This window comes from Lepidochelys olivacea (genome assembly GCF_965140295.1).
Source record: "Lepidochelys olivacea isolate rLepOli2 genome assembly, chromosome: 16".
Lineage (NCBI taxonomy): Eukaryota > Metazoa > Chordata > Testudines > Cheloniidae > Lepidochelys > Lepidochelys olivacea.
In genome coordinates this window covers 9,101,249-9,119,732 of record NC_140426.1, presented here as the reverse complement: position 1 = coordinate 9,119,732, position 18,484 = coordinate 9,101,249, and the positions used below count along the sequence as shown (strand labels likewise).

The 18,484-nt window shown below is 44.8% G+C and overlaps 1 protein-coding gene across 11 annotated transcripts in view; it reads right to left on the bottom strand.

Moving 5' to 3' along the window:
- EHMT1 (euchromatic histone lysine methyltransferase 1) overlaps positions 1-18,484 on the bottom strand; it is a 168,455-nt gene that overhangs the window by 72,974 nt on the left and 76,997 nt on the right. For all 11 annotated transcript variants that reach the window (XM_084649797.1, XM_084649795.1, XM_084649796.1 and 8 more), the window contains one exon: positions 3,220-3,776. In XM_084649797.1, coding sequence (XP_084505923.1) covers positions 3,220-3,776 — 557 coding nt within the window. The remainder of the gene's footprint in view (positions 1-3,219; positions 3,777-18,484) is intronic.

The following is an 18,484-nucleotide window of genomic DNA, read 5'->3' as shown; positions in this document are numbered from 1 at the left end:
TGCCTGATGAAGATGTAGGCAGACTAAGCAGAAAAAAAAACCTCTCACGTGGGGTAAAAGATGCAAGGACGTGGGTGCAACACAGTGGCTGGTCTGAGTTTTTACAAATATCAGTATTTTAAAACAAAATCACCATAACTATAGCAATGAAATCTACAGCTGTTTTTTGGTCCCTAGCTGCTTTTTTGGTTCTGAAAGTGACTCCCTGGTAGAGAAACACCCAATCTCCACCTGTTTTGTTTCTACCAACAACCTCCCAATTCACACAGAAAGGGGATGCCAAGTTTGCTTGAGGGGGACTGAAGTCCAAGAAGCAACTCTCTCTTCCCAACAGATTTTTGCAAAGGCTAGGGAAAAAGATTCTACAGTTTGAGGACTAAGAAATCCTAATTTTCTCCTATCCTTGGGTCACGCAACACAAGGATCTAGCAGGAATAAAACAACACTCTAAACATGAAAACATAGAAGTGCAGTCTTCTATCCCCTCATCTGCTGCATGATCTCCAAAGGGTAAAGACTTATTGCTGAGGCTGTGCCACCTGCAACTTAGGTGCTTTACTTATCAAGTGGGAAAGGCAGGTGTGATGGTGGAGTCGGATACTTTAAAAGACACTGAGGGCAGGTCTTTACTGCCCGCCAAATCAGCGGGTAGAGATTGATCTATCGGGGATCGATTTATCGCGTCTCATCTAGACGCGATAAATCGATCCCTGAACGTGCTCCCTGTCGACTCCAGAACTCCAGTTCGCGAGAGGCGGAAGCGGAGTTGATGGGGGAGCAGCAGCGGTCGACTCGCCGCCATCGTCACGGCCATGTAAGTCGACCTAAGATAAGCCGACTTCAGCTACACTATTTGCGTAGCTGAAGTTGCGTATCTTAGGCCGACCCCCATCCCCCAGTGTAGACCAGGGCTGAGCTACTATGGTGATGCAGGTCATATAGACAGACAGAGAGAGAGAGAGAACCAGGAAACTGAAAAATGGGAACTAGTCAGGACTTTGTGCTACTCGAAAGAGAACTGGATGTAGCCAAAAGCCATTGGGGGGAAAAGTCAATAACTACCCTGCATGCTGAACTGAGCAGATGTTTCATGGTCTACGAAAACTAGATCAGATAAAAACTGAAAACCCTGTGCTCAAACTCAGATGCAACGGCTTACGCATGTACAGACAATTATTCAACACCCGTTGACTTGGTATTATTGTGTATTTTGCTTCTCTCTCGACCAAAACTAAATGGGGAGAGTTCCTGAGGATGTGATTTTAAAAAACCTGTGTGCACTAACTTTTGTGCAGTTACTACGACTGCAAATGACCATAAATAGCCATTTGCACAAGCAATCATAGTAACTGTGCACATAAATTCAGCCAAGCAATTGTTTACAAATGTTAAAACACCCAGCTTTCTCAAACAAACCCACCGTCTTGTGGGTTCAGGTACAAATTGTTCTGATTTACAGTAAAATAAAAGTGAGGCAAGAGCAGTGAGGCAATCTCACCTCACCTGATGTTTATCTCTTACAGAAAAATTGCCTCCTCCTGGTTCCTCGGCCCCAAGGGATCACTCTCTCCATGTGAGGTTCCACAAGGGTTTGTGTTGTTGACCTGCTTAATCCAAGTGTACGAGAGGCCACCCTGGGAGAGTGCAAAGCAGTGTTGGCTGTAGTGCCTTATTTGGATAAGACGCAGTTCAGAGTTGTGCTTTCATCAGACCTGGATGTGCAGCAGCTGGGATTCCCCAGGCACTAGCCGAAATGGGAACAGGAGCGGGAGGGAGCTCACTGAAATGCACTCAAGAGAAGACAGAAGGCAATTAGGGTAAGGTATGGCAGGGGTGGTTTCTGCCCGCCTAGTGAGGTTGTGTGTCCAAGAGTGCACTATCTTGAAGTGCTCTTGCTTCCGGAGTCACAGGTGGTGTTGGCAACTAACAGGACCTTTTCCCATCTACCTCTGGCTAGGTGCCTGGGACCTTTTCTTTCTGATCCAGACCTGGCCACAGGGATCCACAATTTTGTGACCTCTAGATTGGATGGCTGCCCTGTTACAGTGTTTGTGGCTCTGCTTGAGGATTATTTGGAAGCTGCATCTGGGGCATAAGATGTTGGTAGCGAAAGGGAACACATTACTCCAGTCCTTCAACAACTGCACTGGCTTCCTATTTGCTTCTGGGTACAATTCGAAGCGTTAAGCCTGGCTTATAAAGCCCTCTCTAACTCGGGTGCTTGCTATCGAAGAGTCTGCCTCTCTCTCCGTGGGGAGCTACAGTACTGGAGGGCAGCTGGGATGCTTTAGCTATGAGACCCTAGACATTCTGTGGCCTGCGTTGTGCAGGAGGTCAGACTAGATGATCATAATGGTCCCTTCTGACCTAAATATCTATGAATCTATGAATCTATGAAGTGGCAAAGACCTGGTGGCAGAGCATTCTCAGTGGAAAGCCCTTGGTTCTGGAAACCATTCCCCACGCAGCTGACCCGATAGAGCCAAAGTTTGCTAATGTTTAGTGCACAGAGCAAAGCTCACCTCAGTTCTCAAGCATCTGCACAAAGGGGAAAGGAAAGGATTGTTTGGAAGCGGGTGCTCCCCATGCCCCAAATCCATGGTGCCCCTGAGAGAAGGCAGAACTGTGTGCTTTATTAAGTGATGGGCATGTACCCTTTTTGAGTCACTCAGAAGGGCACATTTTATGAATGAATAAGTTTAATTACCAAATAAGAACTGTATAAAAAGGGATACTGATCTGGAGAGGTACTAGAATACTCAGTGATGTGTGACAGAATAAAACCCAGACATCGACAGCGGGAAGTTCCCAGAGAGTTTTCCATCACGTTTGTGCCTGATGTTCCTTTGAGTTGGCCTTATACGGAATTGTTTCCAAAGCGACCCTGTGGATTTAGTGAAAGGGCTGAAGGTGCAACACAGCTGAGGCTGAAAGGCAATCACGGAGCTAACACAAATATGCTGGGGGAAGTAAACGATCTGTTGCACATTTAGAAACACAAACTGGGAGCGGGAGGTGTGAAGCTAATAGCAGCAGCAAGTTATAAACCATATTATCACCCCTGCCTCTTTGTAGGAGAAAGAGACCAGAGATCTAGCTGGACACTTCCAAATTATACCAGGGCTACCATACCGCACACCAAAAAAAAACCAACAAAAAACCAAAAACCCCCAAGACCATTTAGCAACAGAGCAACTCACTGCAGTGCATATACGTTACCAGGCTAGGTGTGGGTTTAGGCATTGTCTTCCGTGCTCTGTGGACCTTGACTTCAGCGTTCGTGGCCGTGGCTTTTTTAGCATCCATGTCCTTACTCCCCTCCCCGAGCTTGGCTGGCATGGTGGCTTGCATCTGAGAAAAGGCGCTCAGAGTTCTCCCTTTGCTTGCTCCGCCTGGGAGGGTTTTCGCAGCATGGCCAGTGAGAGAAGCAAAGGTGCCTGTAGTCCTTAGGGGTTGCTCCTGCACCATCTGCTTAGTTAAAATATATCCATTGCTCCCCGTTACCGAAGTCTGCGTGAAGTCATTAGCTTTCATGTGGTTCTGCTTCCCAGTCTCACTGTCTCTCTCCGAAATGCCATTCTCCGCTATCCTATTTAATTTAGTACTGGAGTCCTGCTGGCTCACTTTTGTATTGTCCTGAGTGTTTTTAGTTGGGTTTGGGTGGCTACCAGCTTCGTTGCGCTCACAGGAGCCATTGGTTTCACCATCTGCTGTCATTTTTGGTTCCCCTACTTGCTTTTCTGTAGCACTTTCATCTGCAGCCATGGCATTAAATCCTGGAGACAGAGGGCGAGAGAAAGAGGGGTTACAGGTTAGTGAGCCTCAAAAGGAAGATATGGATAACTGCCATAGTATATATGTCACAGCAAATCCCCCTCCCACAAAAAAAACTGGAAGCCATTTTTACCCAGTTGGTTATTTTGGCGCTGGCTCCTCAGCTACTGTCAGTCAGTCATAGAATATCAGGGTTGGAAGGGACCTCAGGAGATCATCTAGTCCAACCCCCTGCTCAAAGCAGGACCAATCCCCAATTTTTGCCCCAGATCCCTAAATGGCCCCCTCAAGGATTGAACGCACAACCTTGGGTTTATCAGGCCAATGCTCAAACCACTGAGCTATCCCTTCAGTGTCACTCTTCTGAAGTCAATGGAGCCATGACTCACATCAGCTGGGGATTTGGTCTCCCACTTCTAACTATAGATTTTCAAAGTAAAAATACTCTTTAGCAGTATTTTTCCCAGTAACTACATTTATTTGATCATCCTTCAACACCTAGCATGTCAAAAAAAAAACACTACGCAATCCTGCATGCCTACCTAAGGCAAAGCTCTCGTTACAAAGGCCAGAGTTACACCAGAAAAGTTTTGCCGGTACGGTTACACCAGCAAACTCTCCCAGGGCAGGCGCAGCTTATACTTGCTAATATCGCTTATACTGGTTCTGTGAGTGAAATAAGCTACACCGGCAAAATCACAGTTTTTTGCTGGTGTAACTGTGTCCACACTAGGGCTTTTGCTGGTACAGAAACATCATCAAAACCATCACACTCAGGGTGGATCTGATTTAAATCAAATTGATTTAAATCATGATTTAAATCACCAATCAGGAAGACTCGATTTAATCATGGATTTCTACACAGAAGTGCATTCTTGTTGGTTGTTATAACCTTAATACATATTCTTCACTCCTCAGAGATAGATGTAACTTCATTTTTAGAAGGTTCACACTTACATTTTTAAAGTGATTTATTTTGAAAACTTTTCAGATTAGTTTTACAGCTATTCAGAAAATCTATGATTGTTTGGTGATTTCATTTACCAAAGATAAGTGAAGCAGATAATTATGAAGTCATTGGGAGGTGAACTATCTCCAGTTCAACAGGTTAATCATTAATATTCGGAGGATCTTCTTGCCATGCTGTATTAGGAGGAGAACATCACCAGACAGACATTTCAATTGTTTTATTGAACTAAAACCAACAACATCATGTATTCTGGATATTTTTCTTCAACAGCAAACATATAATATTTTAACAAAACAAGCATATGAATTTTTGAATTTAGCTAAACATTCAAGTTTTTTAAAATCAGGTTTGTTTTTGTTAAAACTGTTTTTAACTAAAATAGTTAAATGAAATATAAAAACACAAAAATTAACTCGACGACGTCAGCCAGGTCAACATGAGAAACTTAAAATATTGGCTTCTGCAGCCAACTCAGTCGTCTTCACCTTCATTCTCCTGTTTGTTCATAATCTGGAAAAGAAAAACCAGCTTTCCTGCTTTGTCAGGACCCAAACGATTTCTCAATTTGGAATGAATTAGTCCAAAGGAAGAAAATATTCTTTCTAAAAGGGCAGAAGACACTACTGCTGTTAAAAGTGAGATAATCACTTCAACAGTCTCTGAATCCAAGTGCTTAAGTGACGTCCACCAGTTCACTGGTGTGACTTTCTTTAAAACATCATCAGCAAACATATATTTCTTGAATGGTTCACCCTGAGCTCTGAAGTTTATTACAGTTGGCATTAAGGAGGGCTGATTGCTGGATGTCCACGTCACAGCGAACTCCTCTTCTTCAGCAGTTAAGGTTTGACCCTGGTACCGAGTACTGAGAATATCTGCAAGAAAATAAGCTGGAGATAGTGCTTGTCCATTTGTTTTTTTAATGCTTGTAATTTAACTCAGTCATTGCATATTTCTCTTTTTAAAATCTCACTCAGTTCCTTCCAAATTTCAACAGCGTCAGCCATAAAATAGCGATTTCCCTGCATTGTGTTCCAAGGTGACAGCAATAGGCTTCAGGGTCCTCAGCCTGCGTTTAGCATGTCTCTTAAGCCCAATGGTGAGCACTTTGGCTGTGATGGGGCCATCTACTTTTTCATGATTTTGTTCACAAACTGTCATCAAATTAGGCCAGCTCTTGATCTAGTGCTCAAAACAGTCCACTACGGAGTTCCAGCACACCTCTTGTGCGAGAGTTCGTTTGGTTCCTCCCACTTTTTTCAGAGCAGCTGCTGCAAAGTGGTTGTTAAGGGAAGTATTTTGCAATTTCAACAAAATCAGCCTTTATTTCTGGAACATTGAAGTCCTTGGCTAGGAGGTGCATCAAATGAGCACTGCAACCGCATGTTATTAGCTTGGGACGCTCTTCACTCTTCTAAATTTCTTCTCATCTTGGATACATTTGCAGCATTGTCTGTGACCAAGCTGCGTACTAGACATTTGAATTTTTTTTCACAGTTTGTTATAGCTTTTACTGCTACTTCTTGTAAGTATTCTGCTGTGTGAGCATTTCCTGTTGTATCAATTGTTTCTGTGAGGAAGACATTCCCTTCTGTTGTCACACAAGCACATACAACAGGATCATTGTGGACATTGCTCCACCCATCAATACTCAGGTTAACAATTTCACCCTCTAGACATTTTGCACACTGCTCAATTTCTCTTTCATACACTTTATCCAGCAATTTGCCTGCGACATCTGCTCTGTTGGGTGGACAGATCCTGGTCTTAATGACTGAACCATGTTAATGAAGTGTGGGTTCTCAATCATATGGAAAGGAGAGTTTGTTGCATAAACAAACCAGGCAATTTTTTCATCAATTACCTATTTTTGTAATCTGCTGGTTCTTATCACAAACTTATCTCTGACTGTTTCTGGATGATGGAGATTTTTTTTTCTTTTTGCTACAGGTGGTATACTGTGGCTATGTGACAAACATGATGTGACTGAAACATTATCATTGGCAGATAACTCTGAAACTATAGAAAAGGATGGTGATCTTGAAGGTGGATAGTCTTTAGCCTGTATGTTGAGGATGGATTCTCCTAAACAAAATAAATCAATGCAGTTATTTAATTATTACCACACTGCTCATTTAGTATTACTCATTGCATTCACTGACACTCAGTACTACTTTAAAGGTGAAATTGTAAAAGGAAGATCTGCCTATTTCAGCTATTTATTTTTTATCACAACTGCATCTAAAATGATAGTACAGTAACGCCTCACTTAAAGTCGTCCCGGTTAACGTTGTTACGTTGCTGATCAATTAGGGAACATGCTTGTTTAAAGTTGTGCAATGCTCCCTTCTAATGTCATTTGGCAGCCACCTGCTTTGTCCACTGCTTGCAGGAAGAGCAGTCCGTTGGAGCGAGCTGGTCGGGACTTGGAACCAGCAGGTAGACCGGCAGCCCCACATCAGCTCCCCACTCCCCTAAGTTCCCTGTGCGACAGCCACCCAGCAGGCTAACAATTGCTGGGCAGTTCAGCTGTCCCTCCCCCCACTGCCATGTGCTGCTCCTGCCCTGGGAGCCTCTTGTTTGCTGTGCCGGGGGGGGGGGGGGGGGGGGACGACGACAGACGACGACGATGACTAATGTCAGGGTATCCCTCTCCCCTAGGCTCCTTTACCCCATCGGGCCATCTCCACAGAGCGTGGGGACGGGGGGTGGACACTGACAGGGCTCAGGAAGGAGGGAGCTTGCTGGAAGCAGCTGCTGTCTCAACTTGCTGATCTACTTAAAAAGGCACTGTACTTAGAGTGGGGTCAGTGTACTTAAAGGGGCAATGCGCGTCTCTCTCTCTCACACACACACAGGGTGTGTGTCTCTGTCTGCCATGCTGTCTCCCCTCCCTCCATTCGTGCTGCCTTGTAGAGTGTGAGGCTACATTAACAATGTATTAACCCTTGAGGGCTCAGCCAAGTGCTAGTTCATCATTTGGCAGCAAGGCATTCCCTGGGAAATATCCCCCCCTCTGACATCATCACCTTAACCAAGCTTCACAATCATCATTGCTGTGTACAGTATTAAATTGTTAAAACGTATACTATGTATGTGTGTGTATAGAAGTATAGTCTTTAGTCTGGCAAAAAAAATTTCCCTGGAACCTAACCCCCACTACTTACATTAATTCTTATGGGGAAATTGGATTAGCTTTACATCGTTTGCCTTAAAGTAGCATTTTTCAGGAACATAACTACAATGTTAAGAGAGGAGTTACTGTACCATAGAGTAACAACTGTATTTTTTGCTCAAACATGAGAATTCAAGAATAGTCCAGAAGGAAGACAGGCAGTCCTTAAGAAAGAAGTATGAAATAAAAAAGTTTACCAACCTGAAGATCCTGCGTGTTCAGACATGTTCCATTCATCATCTTCAATGCAGCTTCCTCCTGAGAAGGAACACTTCTCATGATGTTGTCTCATTCGGGCAACCAGGCCTTGCATTTCTTTGTTGCACTGTTTGCATTTTGCAAGCATACCTGTCTTACCCACAGGTAGAGGAACTTCATTAAAATATTCCCAAACTGGGTCTCTTTTACGGCCTGCTGCCATTATAGGTTTTCCCTTCTAGTAAGAGAATGGTATGGTAGATTTCAAATCAATGAAGGCTACACTCAGAAAGACCTCAAGACTTCTGGAATATGCTGCTCAAACAGTTTCACTTTTGTTTCTACTGCCTGTCCCTCCTTTCTCACATTTCTCGCCAGACTTCTCCTTGTCTAGATCTATTGCGCCCCCAACAATCTTCTAGTCATTGAACTTTTTGAGAGAGGTAAGAGACTGACTCTGTGTACACAAATTTGCAGAGGGACAACATGGTTGAGGTCTGTTATTTCTCACCTCTATATATAATTTAATTTATTTAAAAACATTTTTGCTGTTAACAAGCATGTTATCTCTGGAAACACAAATCCCCAGTTTAAGAACTGCAAAACTAAGCATCTCTGATGGTATCTTCTAGACTGAGCACTGTGTCCCATTGGGTAGATAGAAAGATTAACCTAAATAATCTATACAGAAGCCTCTGGAACCCCATAAGATTGGGTCCCTAATCCGTGAACTATTGAAACTCATTTACAAAACTTTTCTTAAACATTACATGAATATATTGTCTCATACTATAGAATTAGAATTTATAATCTCTATTCCATTATGAGATATCTTTGAGCTATAATGTATCTTAATTAGAACTATCTTTAGATAGGTTTTTTCCCTCAAAAAGCATTTTAACAAAAAAATCTGATTTAAATAAAAAAAATCCAATTTAAATAAAAATCAGATTTTTTTAATGGATTTTTATCCACCCTAATCACACTCTGACTGACACTGCTATACCAGCAAACGTTTCTAGTGCAGACTTGCTCAAAGAGTGTTTAGCTTCCCTACAAAGCACAGGATCGGGACACATGGTTTCCTAGCAGAGGCATAAGGTAGAGTAAACACAGTGCCAAACCACTTTTAACACAGTTCTAGGCTAACCACATTCATCAAATTCAAATTAGAGTGAGATCTGTGCTAACAAACTGAACGAAAAGCTCATTCACAACCAGAACAGGAAGGGGTGTGTTAAAAGTTCTTTTCTCCCTTGCAAATGCACCCTCCCCCCACACCACACACACACAAATTGTCCCATACGAGTTGCAGATCCAAGTAAAAAGGATCCAAATATGAACTACATGTGAAGCAGAAAAGTTACCAGCCAGGAAAACTAGCAGCTCCCTGGACAACCGGAAGCGATAACAATTCAGTGGCCTGTTCTGTGGAATGATTAGGTTGACATAATATCAGGATTCCTTCTATTGTTTTCCTTCCCGAGGCCAGACAGATTAAGAAGCATAAGGATAAAATACCAGCTGAAGCTTTGAGCTATCTGTTTAACTGGGCTCTCAGGGCAGGTGGGACTAATTTACAACTTGTTCGGTTCGAATTATGTATTGGTAATTTTAGGCTGGAATTTTTAGAAGGGCTCAAAACCTTCAGCAGAAACCAGATTTTCAAAACAACTCAGCACATTGGATATGGAGCTGCTTTGAGAATCTGGCCCTTTAGATCCATCCAAATAGTCTCTTAGGGGAATCCTGCCCCTCTCTTCTGCTTGGGGAAGCAGAGGTGTGGTTCTATAGTATGGGGACAGATTTTGAACTGCACAGAGGGATTCACATACCTGGAGCGCTGGCTCCAAGTTCAGCTCTACCAGGGTTTGCTGAGTCCCAGTGCAAAGATGGCACTGGACGCACGGCAGGGGCTGGTGAATCTAAGGAACAGAGCAATAGCTCCAAGACTGCAAGAGAGACTGGAGAACAACCTCCGCTGCCACAAAGATGGCAGCAATGGAGCGTTCTCTCCTGGAGTGGGACCTAGCGTCGAAGGCAGGGGTGGATAAACTACGGCCCAGGGGCTGCACCCGGCCCTCCAGACATTTTAATCTGGCCCTCGAACTCCCTCCGGAGAGCAGGGTCCTAGGCTTACCCTGCTCTGGTGCACCAGCTAGGGAGCGGGGTCAGGGGTTGCCCCGCTCCGTGCGGCTCCTAAAAACAGTGGCATGTCCCTCCTCCAGCTCCTATGCATAGGGGCAGCCAGGGGGCTCTGCACGCTGCCCCTGCCCCAAGCGCTGCACCCGCAGCTCCCATTGGCTGGAAACCATGGCCAATGGGGGCTCCAGATGTGGAGCCTGTGGATGGGGCAGCACGCACAACTGCCTGGCAGCGCATCCGCGTAGGAGCTGGATGGGGGCCATGCCACTGCTTCTGGGAGCTGCCTGAGGTAAGCGCCGCCCAGAGCCTGCACCCCTGGCCCCAACCCCCTGCCCTGATCTCCCTCTTGCCCTCCAACCCCTTGGTGCCAGCCCAGAGAACCCTCCTGCACCCCCAACCCCACATCCCCAGCCCCACCCCAGAGCCCACACGCCCAGCTGGAGCCCTCACCCCCTCCCACACCCAACCCCAAATTTCGTGAGCCTTCATGGCCCACCATACAATTTCCATACCCAGATGTGGCCCTCGGGTCAAAAAGTTTGCCTACTGTCTAAGGGAATAGGAGACTGATTATCCCCCAAATTAGGAGATCTTAGGTTTTGAATTATATATTTATTTTTTAAAGTATTCAACTCATCTTTAACACATGTCTGCAAAAGGGTTTTACCTGGAGAGTCACAGTGGCATCGGACTGTTTCACTTACACACACACCATATCAGCTCTAGCACTTGAAACACTCAGAACATTTCCTAGCACATCCACTTTCTCTAGTCATCAGCTGAGATTTAAAATGTTTCCCCATCAGAGCCATTTGCCATTAGTCCTAACACTGATGATAACTGTGCCTTCTAAAGCTCTCGCTTATTTCACGTTGAAATCAATGGATGTTTGGCACTGAATATGGTGCAGGAAAGTATCTTCATGTACATGGCTTTCCCATGGGATACAGCTCCGAGGCTGCGGCCTGGCTAGAAACCTCCATTAGGAATGCTTTCTATTCCCGCACAGAGAAGGTTAGGCATGTTAGAGCTCTCCAGGTGGATACTGCCAGTCTAGACTACAGACAGCTGAGTAACTTTTAGAAATAACTCACTAGTATTCCCTAGAGACTATGCAGGAGAGCAGGGGTAAAAATATGTCCCAGCCATGCAGCTTCATGGATGTGCAAGCAGGCTTCAAAGCCAGAGCAACACCAACTCTTACCACTCGGGATAGCTTCAATTTACTGTAGCATTCACAGATTAAGAAAGCAGTAAGATGCAGAAGGCATGTGCTTTTGCCAGCTGTGATTTAAAAGGAGGAAAGACAAAGAATGGATTTTTCTGTTACTGTCCACAATCACCGAGGAGAAACATTAAGCTAAAGAGAAGAAGAAAGCCAACAGCCCTTTATGTTCCCCATAGTTTGCATTTTTAAATTGGTCTTGGTGTAGTCATTTCAATTTTCATTTCAGCACTGTTGGCACTGGGAGAAACACAAAATTATGGGTCGAGATTTGCACGGCTCTGGGAGTGGAGGGTTCTCAGCGTTTTGCAGGAGGCACTCAGCACCTGGCAAGATAAGGCCCTAAATACAGGACAGATTTACACTGCTGAGCATTCCCACTGAAGCAATCAGATAGCTTCTGCAACTGGCAATTGTTGCACTCTCTGCTCATTCAGTTTAGCTGCCATAAAAGTGACCAATTCAAGACAGATTAGAGCAGTGGTTCGGGGGCCACAAGCAGGTTTCAGGGGGTCCGCCAAGCAGGGCCAGCATTAGACTTGCTGGGGCCCAGGGCAGAAAGCCGAAGCCCTACTGCCTGGGGCTGAAGCCAAAGCCTGAGTAACTTAGCTTCACAGGGCCCCCTGTGGCATGGGGCCCCGGGCAATTGCCCTGCTTGGCACCCCCTAGTGCTGGCCCTGGCTTTTATATGCAGAAAAACAGTTTTTGTGGCACAGACGGGCCGTGGAATTTTTATAGCATGTTGGTGGGGGGGCCTCAAAAAGAAAAAGGTGGAGAACCTCGGATTAGAGCACTACACTCGGGGAAAGGATCATTGTATTTCTCCATAAAGGACGCAGAGACTTTGTGAAAAAAGCCACTTGACTGAAGTTTAAAAAGGGAAACAAAACTCTACAATTTTCTACTTTTAATAAATGTTGAACATAAGAAAGGTCCTTCCTGGGTCAAAACAAAGGTCCATCTAGCCCAGTATCCTGTCTTCTGACGGTGGTCAGTGCCAGGTGTCCCAGAGGGAATGAACAGAACAGGGAATCCTCAAATGATCCATCCCCTGTCGCCCATTCCCAGCTTCTGGCAAGCAGAGGCTAAGGACACCATCCCTCCCCAGCCTAGCTAATAGCCATTGATGGACCTATCCACCATGAATGTATCTAGTTCTTTTTTGAACCCTGTTATAGTCTTGGCCTTCACAACATCCTCTGGCAAAGAGTTCCACAGGTTGAATGTGCGTTGTGTGAAAAGTCCAATCTGATGGGCTGAACAAATGCCATTAATCTAAACAAACAGACACACGTTTCCAAACCTTGATAACTGGAAATTGTACAAAGTGACGAAGGAAAATAGTCCATCTTCTGTAGAGTAGTATGGAACTTTAGAACTTGACAGTAGACCTATGGGCCTCTGTGCTGCCCCTTGTGCAATCAAGTACGGCAAGGCAAAGTGAATGTTTCTGATTTCATAGATTTCAAGGTCAGAAGGGACCACTGTGATCATCTAATCTGATCTCCTGTGTGACTCAGGCTATAGAGCTTCCCCAAAACAATTTAATACCGTGTAAGCGAATGTACATGGTGCAGAACAACGCAAAATCTGCCCCTCTGAGCTTCCATCTACAACCCACTTATTAGCTGCTCAGTGGAATGAGTGAAATGTATTATAGGGTCTGACAATCTAGTTTCTAGTGGACACTTGTCAATAGCAGAAATTGGGGTCACAATGATCATCTCTTGGCCCCCTTGTTGGCGATGCCAGCAGAGAGGCCAAGGATTTAAGATGACCAGAGACTATATGTCCCTCTCATCTCAGGTCAGGTTTGAGGCATATTGGGGAGGAGGCTTGTACTGCAGCTGCCCATGAAGTACCTGCTCCGGGGGGGAAAAAAGATAATCAGTCTTCAGAGCTGTCAACCTACTATTTTTCCCCAGCACTAAATTGAAGAAAATAATAATAAATTCAATGGTGTGGGGAAAAAAAAAAAAAAGGTTGGCTGCTTGCTGCGAACATGTTTTGCACTGCCCAAACCCCCTGTGAGAGCTCCCGGGACAAGGCCCGCTGGCCTGCATGAGCTCATTCAGGAGCTGCTAAGGATTATCTCAGCTCCCTGCCCAAGCCTCTAATTAGAAAGACCTCCCACTAAGCTCCAGTTTGTGTCAAGCTCTAAACTGCTTAATAAGACATGGTAACATAATTTAGCCTCTTTTTATAGTAGAAATACCTTGATCTGGTGCTAAAAACATTGTCATGTCAGCTCAGAACAGCTAGACCTAGCCTAGCATCCTGCCTCTGGCCCCAGTTCAGCAGTCCATCCCAACAAAGCACTGGCTTAAGTCTCATTCAAGTCAATAAGACATTGCCACAGGTTTAAAAAGTAAAGCACCTGCTTTGCTGAACAGAGATGGACTTCAGCACACTAAGTACATTACAGAACTGGGGCCTCTGACAGTGGCCAGTACCGGATGCTTCAGAGGAAGGTACAAGAAACCTCCTCGTGGATAGTTGTTATGTAGCCCATAGCAGAAGATCCTCCCTAACCCCAGGCACTATATAAAGGGCTTATGTCAGGGGTTCCCAAACTTTTTGCCCATTTTGAGACTTGCTGTTTCCTGTGACCGCAGACAGCAGCAAAGGAACATAGCAGCTGAAGCAGCTAAGGAATTTACACATGAAGTATGTTATTGAATGCTCTCTAATGTGACACATGGGCTTGCGTGTAATGACACAGCTTCTCGAAGTCCAGTGGAGTGGCAGAAATTGAACCTCTGATCTCCGATGTGACATCAACAGTAGATCCATACCGAGGCTTGATGTACACAAGTGTGCTGAATCCAGTGTCACACAAATATATGCTCGCGAATGGCACCAGAAGTTTCAAGGCGCACGTTGAGAGTGCAGGATATTCATTCTTGATAGTGAACCAGAACACCGGGAGAGAGAGTTGGGCATAGGTTCCTTGCAAGAACTGATCGCAGGAAATTTCAATGAACTGTTTGATTTCAGATGCTGGCAAATCCATGGCATCTTGGGCTTGCACTGAAAGAGGTTTCGCACCCAACTGGACTTTGTCATGTCCAAGTCAGGGAAAAAGGACGTAAATTGTTCCTCCATCTGCCTGAGATGCTCAGCAATCACCTATGTGGGTGGCTGATCAATTTCATTGTCAGCCAGGAACTTGCAAAGCCGTGGGAAGGAGTCATAGTTTGTCTTCAATAGATTATTCTTCCAGAAAACAACTTTTTTCATGAATCCTGTTATTTGATCACTCTACTGAAGGATGTGGGTGTTCTTTCCTTGCAGACCTTTATTCAATTCATTAAGTTTCCCAAATATGTCTGGGACATAGGCACATCTTCCTTTGGTCACACAGAAAATCAATTCACTCTTTTTGCAATCCATTGCATAAGCATGCAGCTCATCTCTCAATTCAAAAAAATCATTCCAGTATTTTTCCTCACAAGAGCTAATGAGCTTCAGTGTGGAACACCACCATGTCGTGATTGGACCCCAGGCCTTCGCATAATTGTGCAAACACACGCATGCAAAGGGGCTGAGTCTTGATGTAGTTCACAATAGATAAGACCAGCTGCAAAACTTCATCTAGCTCTGGACTCAGAGCTTTAGATGCCAGCTGTTCTCTGAATCATGCAGTGAGTCTATTCAGCAGACAGAACAACTTTCTTCATCAAAGCACACAGACCTGCTTTGTGGCCTGCCACAGACAGAACTCCAACTATACAGAAGCCCACCAAGTGATCACACGAGATACTTTTGTCTTGCATGTAGCACATGGAACATTCCTTGTGCCGTCTTGTGTCCAGGAAGATGAAGCTAGAACAGAATGTTTGGAAGAATTGCACCCTCCCATGTGTATTTCACAAAAGTCAATAAATGTGCATCACGACCTTCAGGGCTCATATAAACGTGAAGCACAAAAGCATCCGTGTTTTCCAGATGCTCCACCAGTGTGTTTTCATGATCTGCTGCTAACACCTCAAGCTTTTGCTTCACTGTATTGTTAGAGAGTGATATGGCTTTGAGTTTGTTTGCCTCAGTTTTTCTTCACATTATCTTCACCATATCGATTGCGCTGGCAAAATCAAAGTCTCTCCAGTTGTGTGAGGCCTCTTGATCTGTGTGATGTGGTAAAACACCTCAAATTGAGCGCAGTCAGACAGACAGACATGGCTTTCTTGAATGGCACTTGCTGATGTGAAAGTTCTTCTTTCCAGTGCTGGAAAAATGACTTGGTTTGCCTGAGTGTTCCTTCTGAAGGGTTTCCAAGTGTTTAAGTTAGTTAAGCTTCTTGCTTTTGCTAGATAACACCACGTGACATAGCCGGCATTTTGGCCTTTCTTCATTCTTGCCAAACCCACCGATGAAGACATACTCAAAGAAAGCTTCATAATATTTGAGAGCACGTTTCTTGCACTCTCCTTTTTCATTCATAATTGCATCACCAAACTCACTGCTGGAGGGTGCAGCAGAGATTCTGCATAGAAATGACTCCACTGCGCCTCTTATCACAAATCAGAAAGACGAATTTGCTGCTAGGCAAATGAGGCAGGACTTACGAAGGCCCCATGTGGTGATACTAGGGAAGCAGAGACAGTGACTTACAATGATTCTTTATCAAGTGCCAACAGGGTATTCAGGGCAGCATAAAAGAAGATATGAGCCCTGCCTTAAGGAGCTTACAAGCCAGTGCAGAAAAGGCTAGCATAGGCTCCTACGAGTTCAAACAGAGAAGATGCTCTGTTGATAAAGCTGCTGCTTACAGATAACGAACTTCTGGATTCAAGTCTCTCAGCTGGATGCTTGCACAGTCGGAGGGTGCAAATGGAAAAATGGCATCCACACAGCCAATGTGTCGAGACCTGCTTCACAAACGCCATGCCAGGAGGCCACCATTTTACAAAATAGTGGCCTACGCACAGTGTGACTTCGCACATGTGGTGCACACTGTGTGGAGGCTGCCATTTTGTACATCAGCCTCCTGGCACAGCATGTGTGGAGCAGGTCCGGACATGTTAAGGGTCAGATGGCATTGTCTCGTGGGCTGAACCTGGCTCATTGGACCCATGACCCCATGTGTGCTGATTGCACAGCCCCAAATGGGGATGTAATCCAAATTTTGAGAACTGCTGGCTTATGCCCTGAAGCCTGAGGCTTTACAGTCTTTATACATTTTTCATCTTCTCTAGTAATACTGTGAGTGATCTCACTAGCCATATAATATGTCTCATCCTTTTTAGACTCCTGTTAAGATGCTGGTCTCGCTGATATCTTGTGGCAATGAGTTCCACAGGTCACTTAAGCAGAGCACAAAGTATTTTCTTTTAAAAAGCGTTGCTTTTCCGTTTCATTGAACATCTCTTCGCTCACATATTATGAGAGAGGGTGAACGGAAATGTCTGATCTATCTGTATATTTTTACTATGTCTCATTCTATTTATCTCTTCTCTGAAGAGTCTGTCTTCAATATTTCCTCATATGGAGTTGCTCCAGGCCTCCACTCATTTTCCTCACCCATCTCAGACCCCCTTCTGGTTTTGCTGCATCTGTGTGGTTGTTGTTTTTTAAATATGGAAAACAGAACAGAGCACATTATTTCATGAGAGGGCATACCCTCAATTTATAGTGGCATTGTAATATTTTCAGCATTATTTTCTATTCCTTTCTTTATGCATTTGAGAATTTTGGGGGTTGGTTGTGTGTGTGTGCGTGCAAGTGTTGATTTTTACCCCACTGCACAGAGGATGTCATTGAACTGTGTGCAGTGATGGCCAGATCTGTTTCCTGAGTGGTTACAGTTAATTTAGAAACCAGAAATGTGTCTGAGTGGATACATATAATCAGCAAAGAATTTCATCTCTTCACTTTTGCTAGGTCCTTCTGAAGTTCTTATTGACTTGCCATGTTTTAGCCAACCTCAATGATATCTCTCCCAGACATCATCCACTTGTGGCACCACATGTCACTCACAGTAAGGGTAAAGCCACACTGCCAAGCAATCAAAAGACTGGTAGCACAGTTAAGAGTACAGATGCTGGCTTTAATCTAAATATCCCAAGTAACAGCAGTCATGAAGACTGGGCACACAGGCTTCAGCACGGGCTAGCAACCAAAGGACATACCCAGGGTCCCTGGCAGGCTTGAGGTTAGTAGCTCGCTGGTAGGCTTACCCATGCTGCCAATCATTCTTTCACTGTGCATGGTTGTGACTCCCCCACTATCCTTTCAGACACAAGGAATGAAACAGTTCGTGTTGACATTTAAATGATCACCACTGGGCCTCTGGGTCAACACCTCATTGAGATGAATGGGGCAGTTCCCACCTCTCCCAGCTATTGCGCCTGCATCTCTGCAGACATCTCCTCATCGTTTAAACTCCCTGTCTAACGTTTTCTTTTCAAGCATAACAACAAGAGAGGAGTTGGGTTTTTTTAAACAAAAGCTGAGATTCTGAACAAGGGACCCCTGAGAGAGGAGCCAATATGCCATGCCACCTCATATCCCAGCATAGTTTGTGCTCCTTTCTGTTGGCTTTGCTTGTGTTGGATAGCTGTCTTTCAGAAGAAGTCACATTTGGCTCTGGCGCTGCGATAGAAATGGTCTGTGCTCCTGGTCAGCCTGCCAGTAACTGTCCCCAGGCAAACGGTGTAGGACTAGGTCTACTTGGTCCTGCCACAGTGCAGGGGGTTGGACTTGACTTCTCAAGATCTCTTCCAGCTCCACATTTCTATGATTCTAGGACAAAGGAGCTATGGCTCATGCCAGCTGCTCTGACTACAGCCTGAGGGGAACAGTACTGCCTCTACAGAGACAGCCAAGGATGACTAGGTCAACATGACCTTCTCCCCTTCAGTTCGTTTGTGGCTTTCAGATGGGCACCTAACTCCCTTAGGTCCTGTTGAAAACCATAGACTTCTATCCTCAATTACACTAGCCAGGAAAAACAGCTAGGGGATAGGTTTCAAAGTGGCAGCTGTGTTAGTCTGTT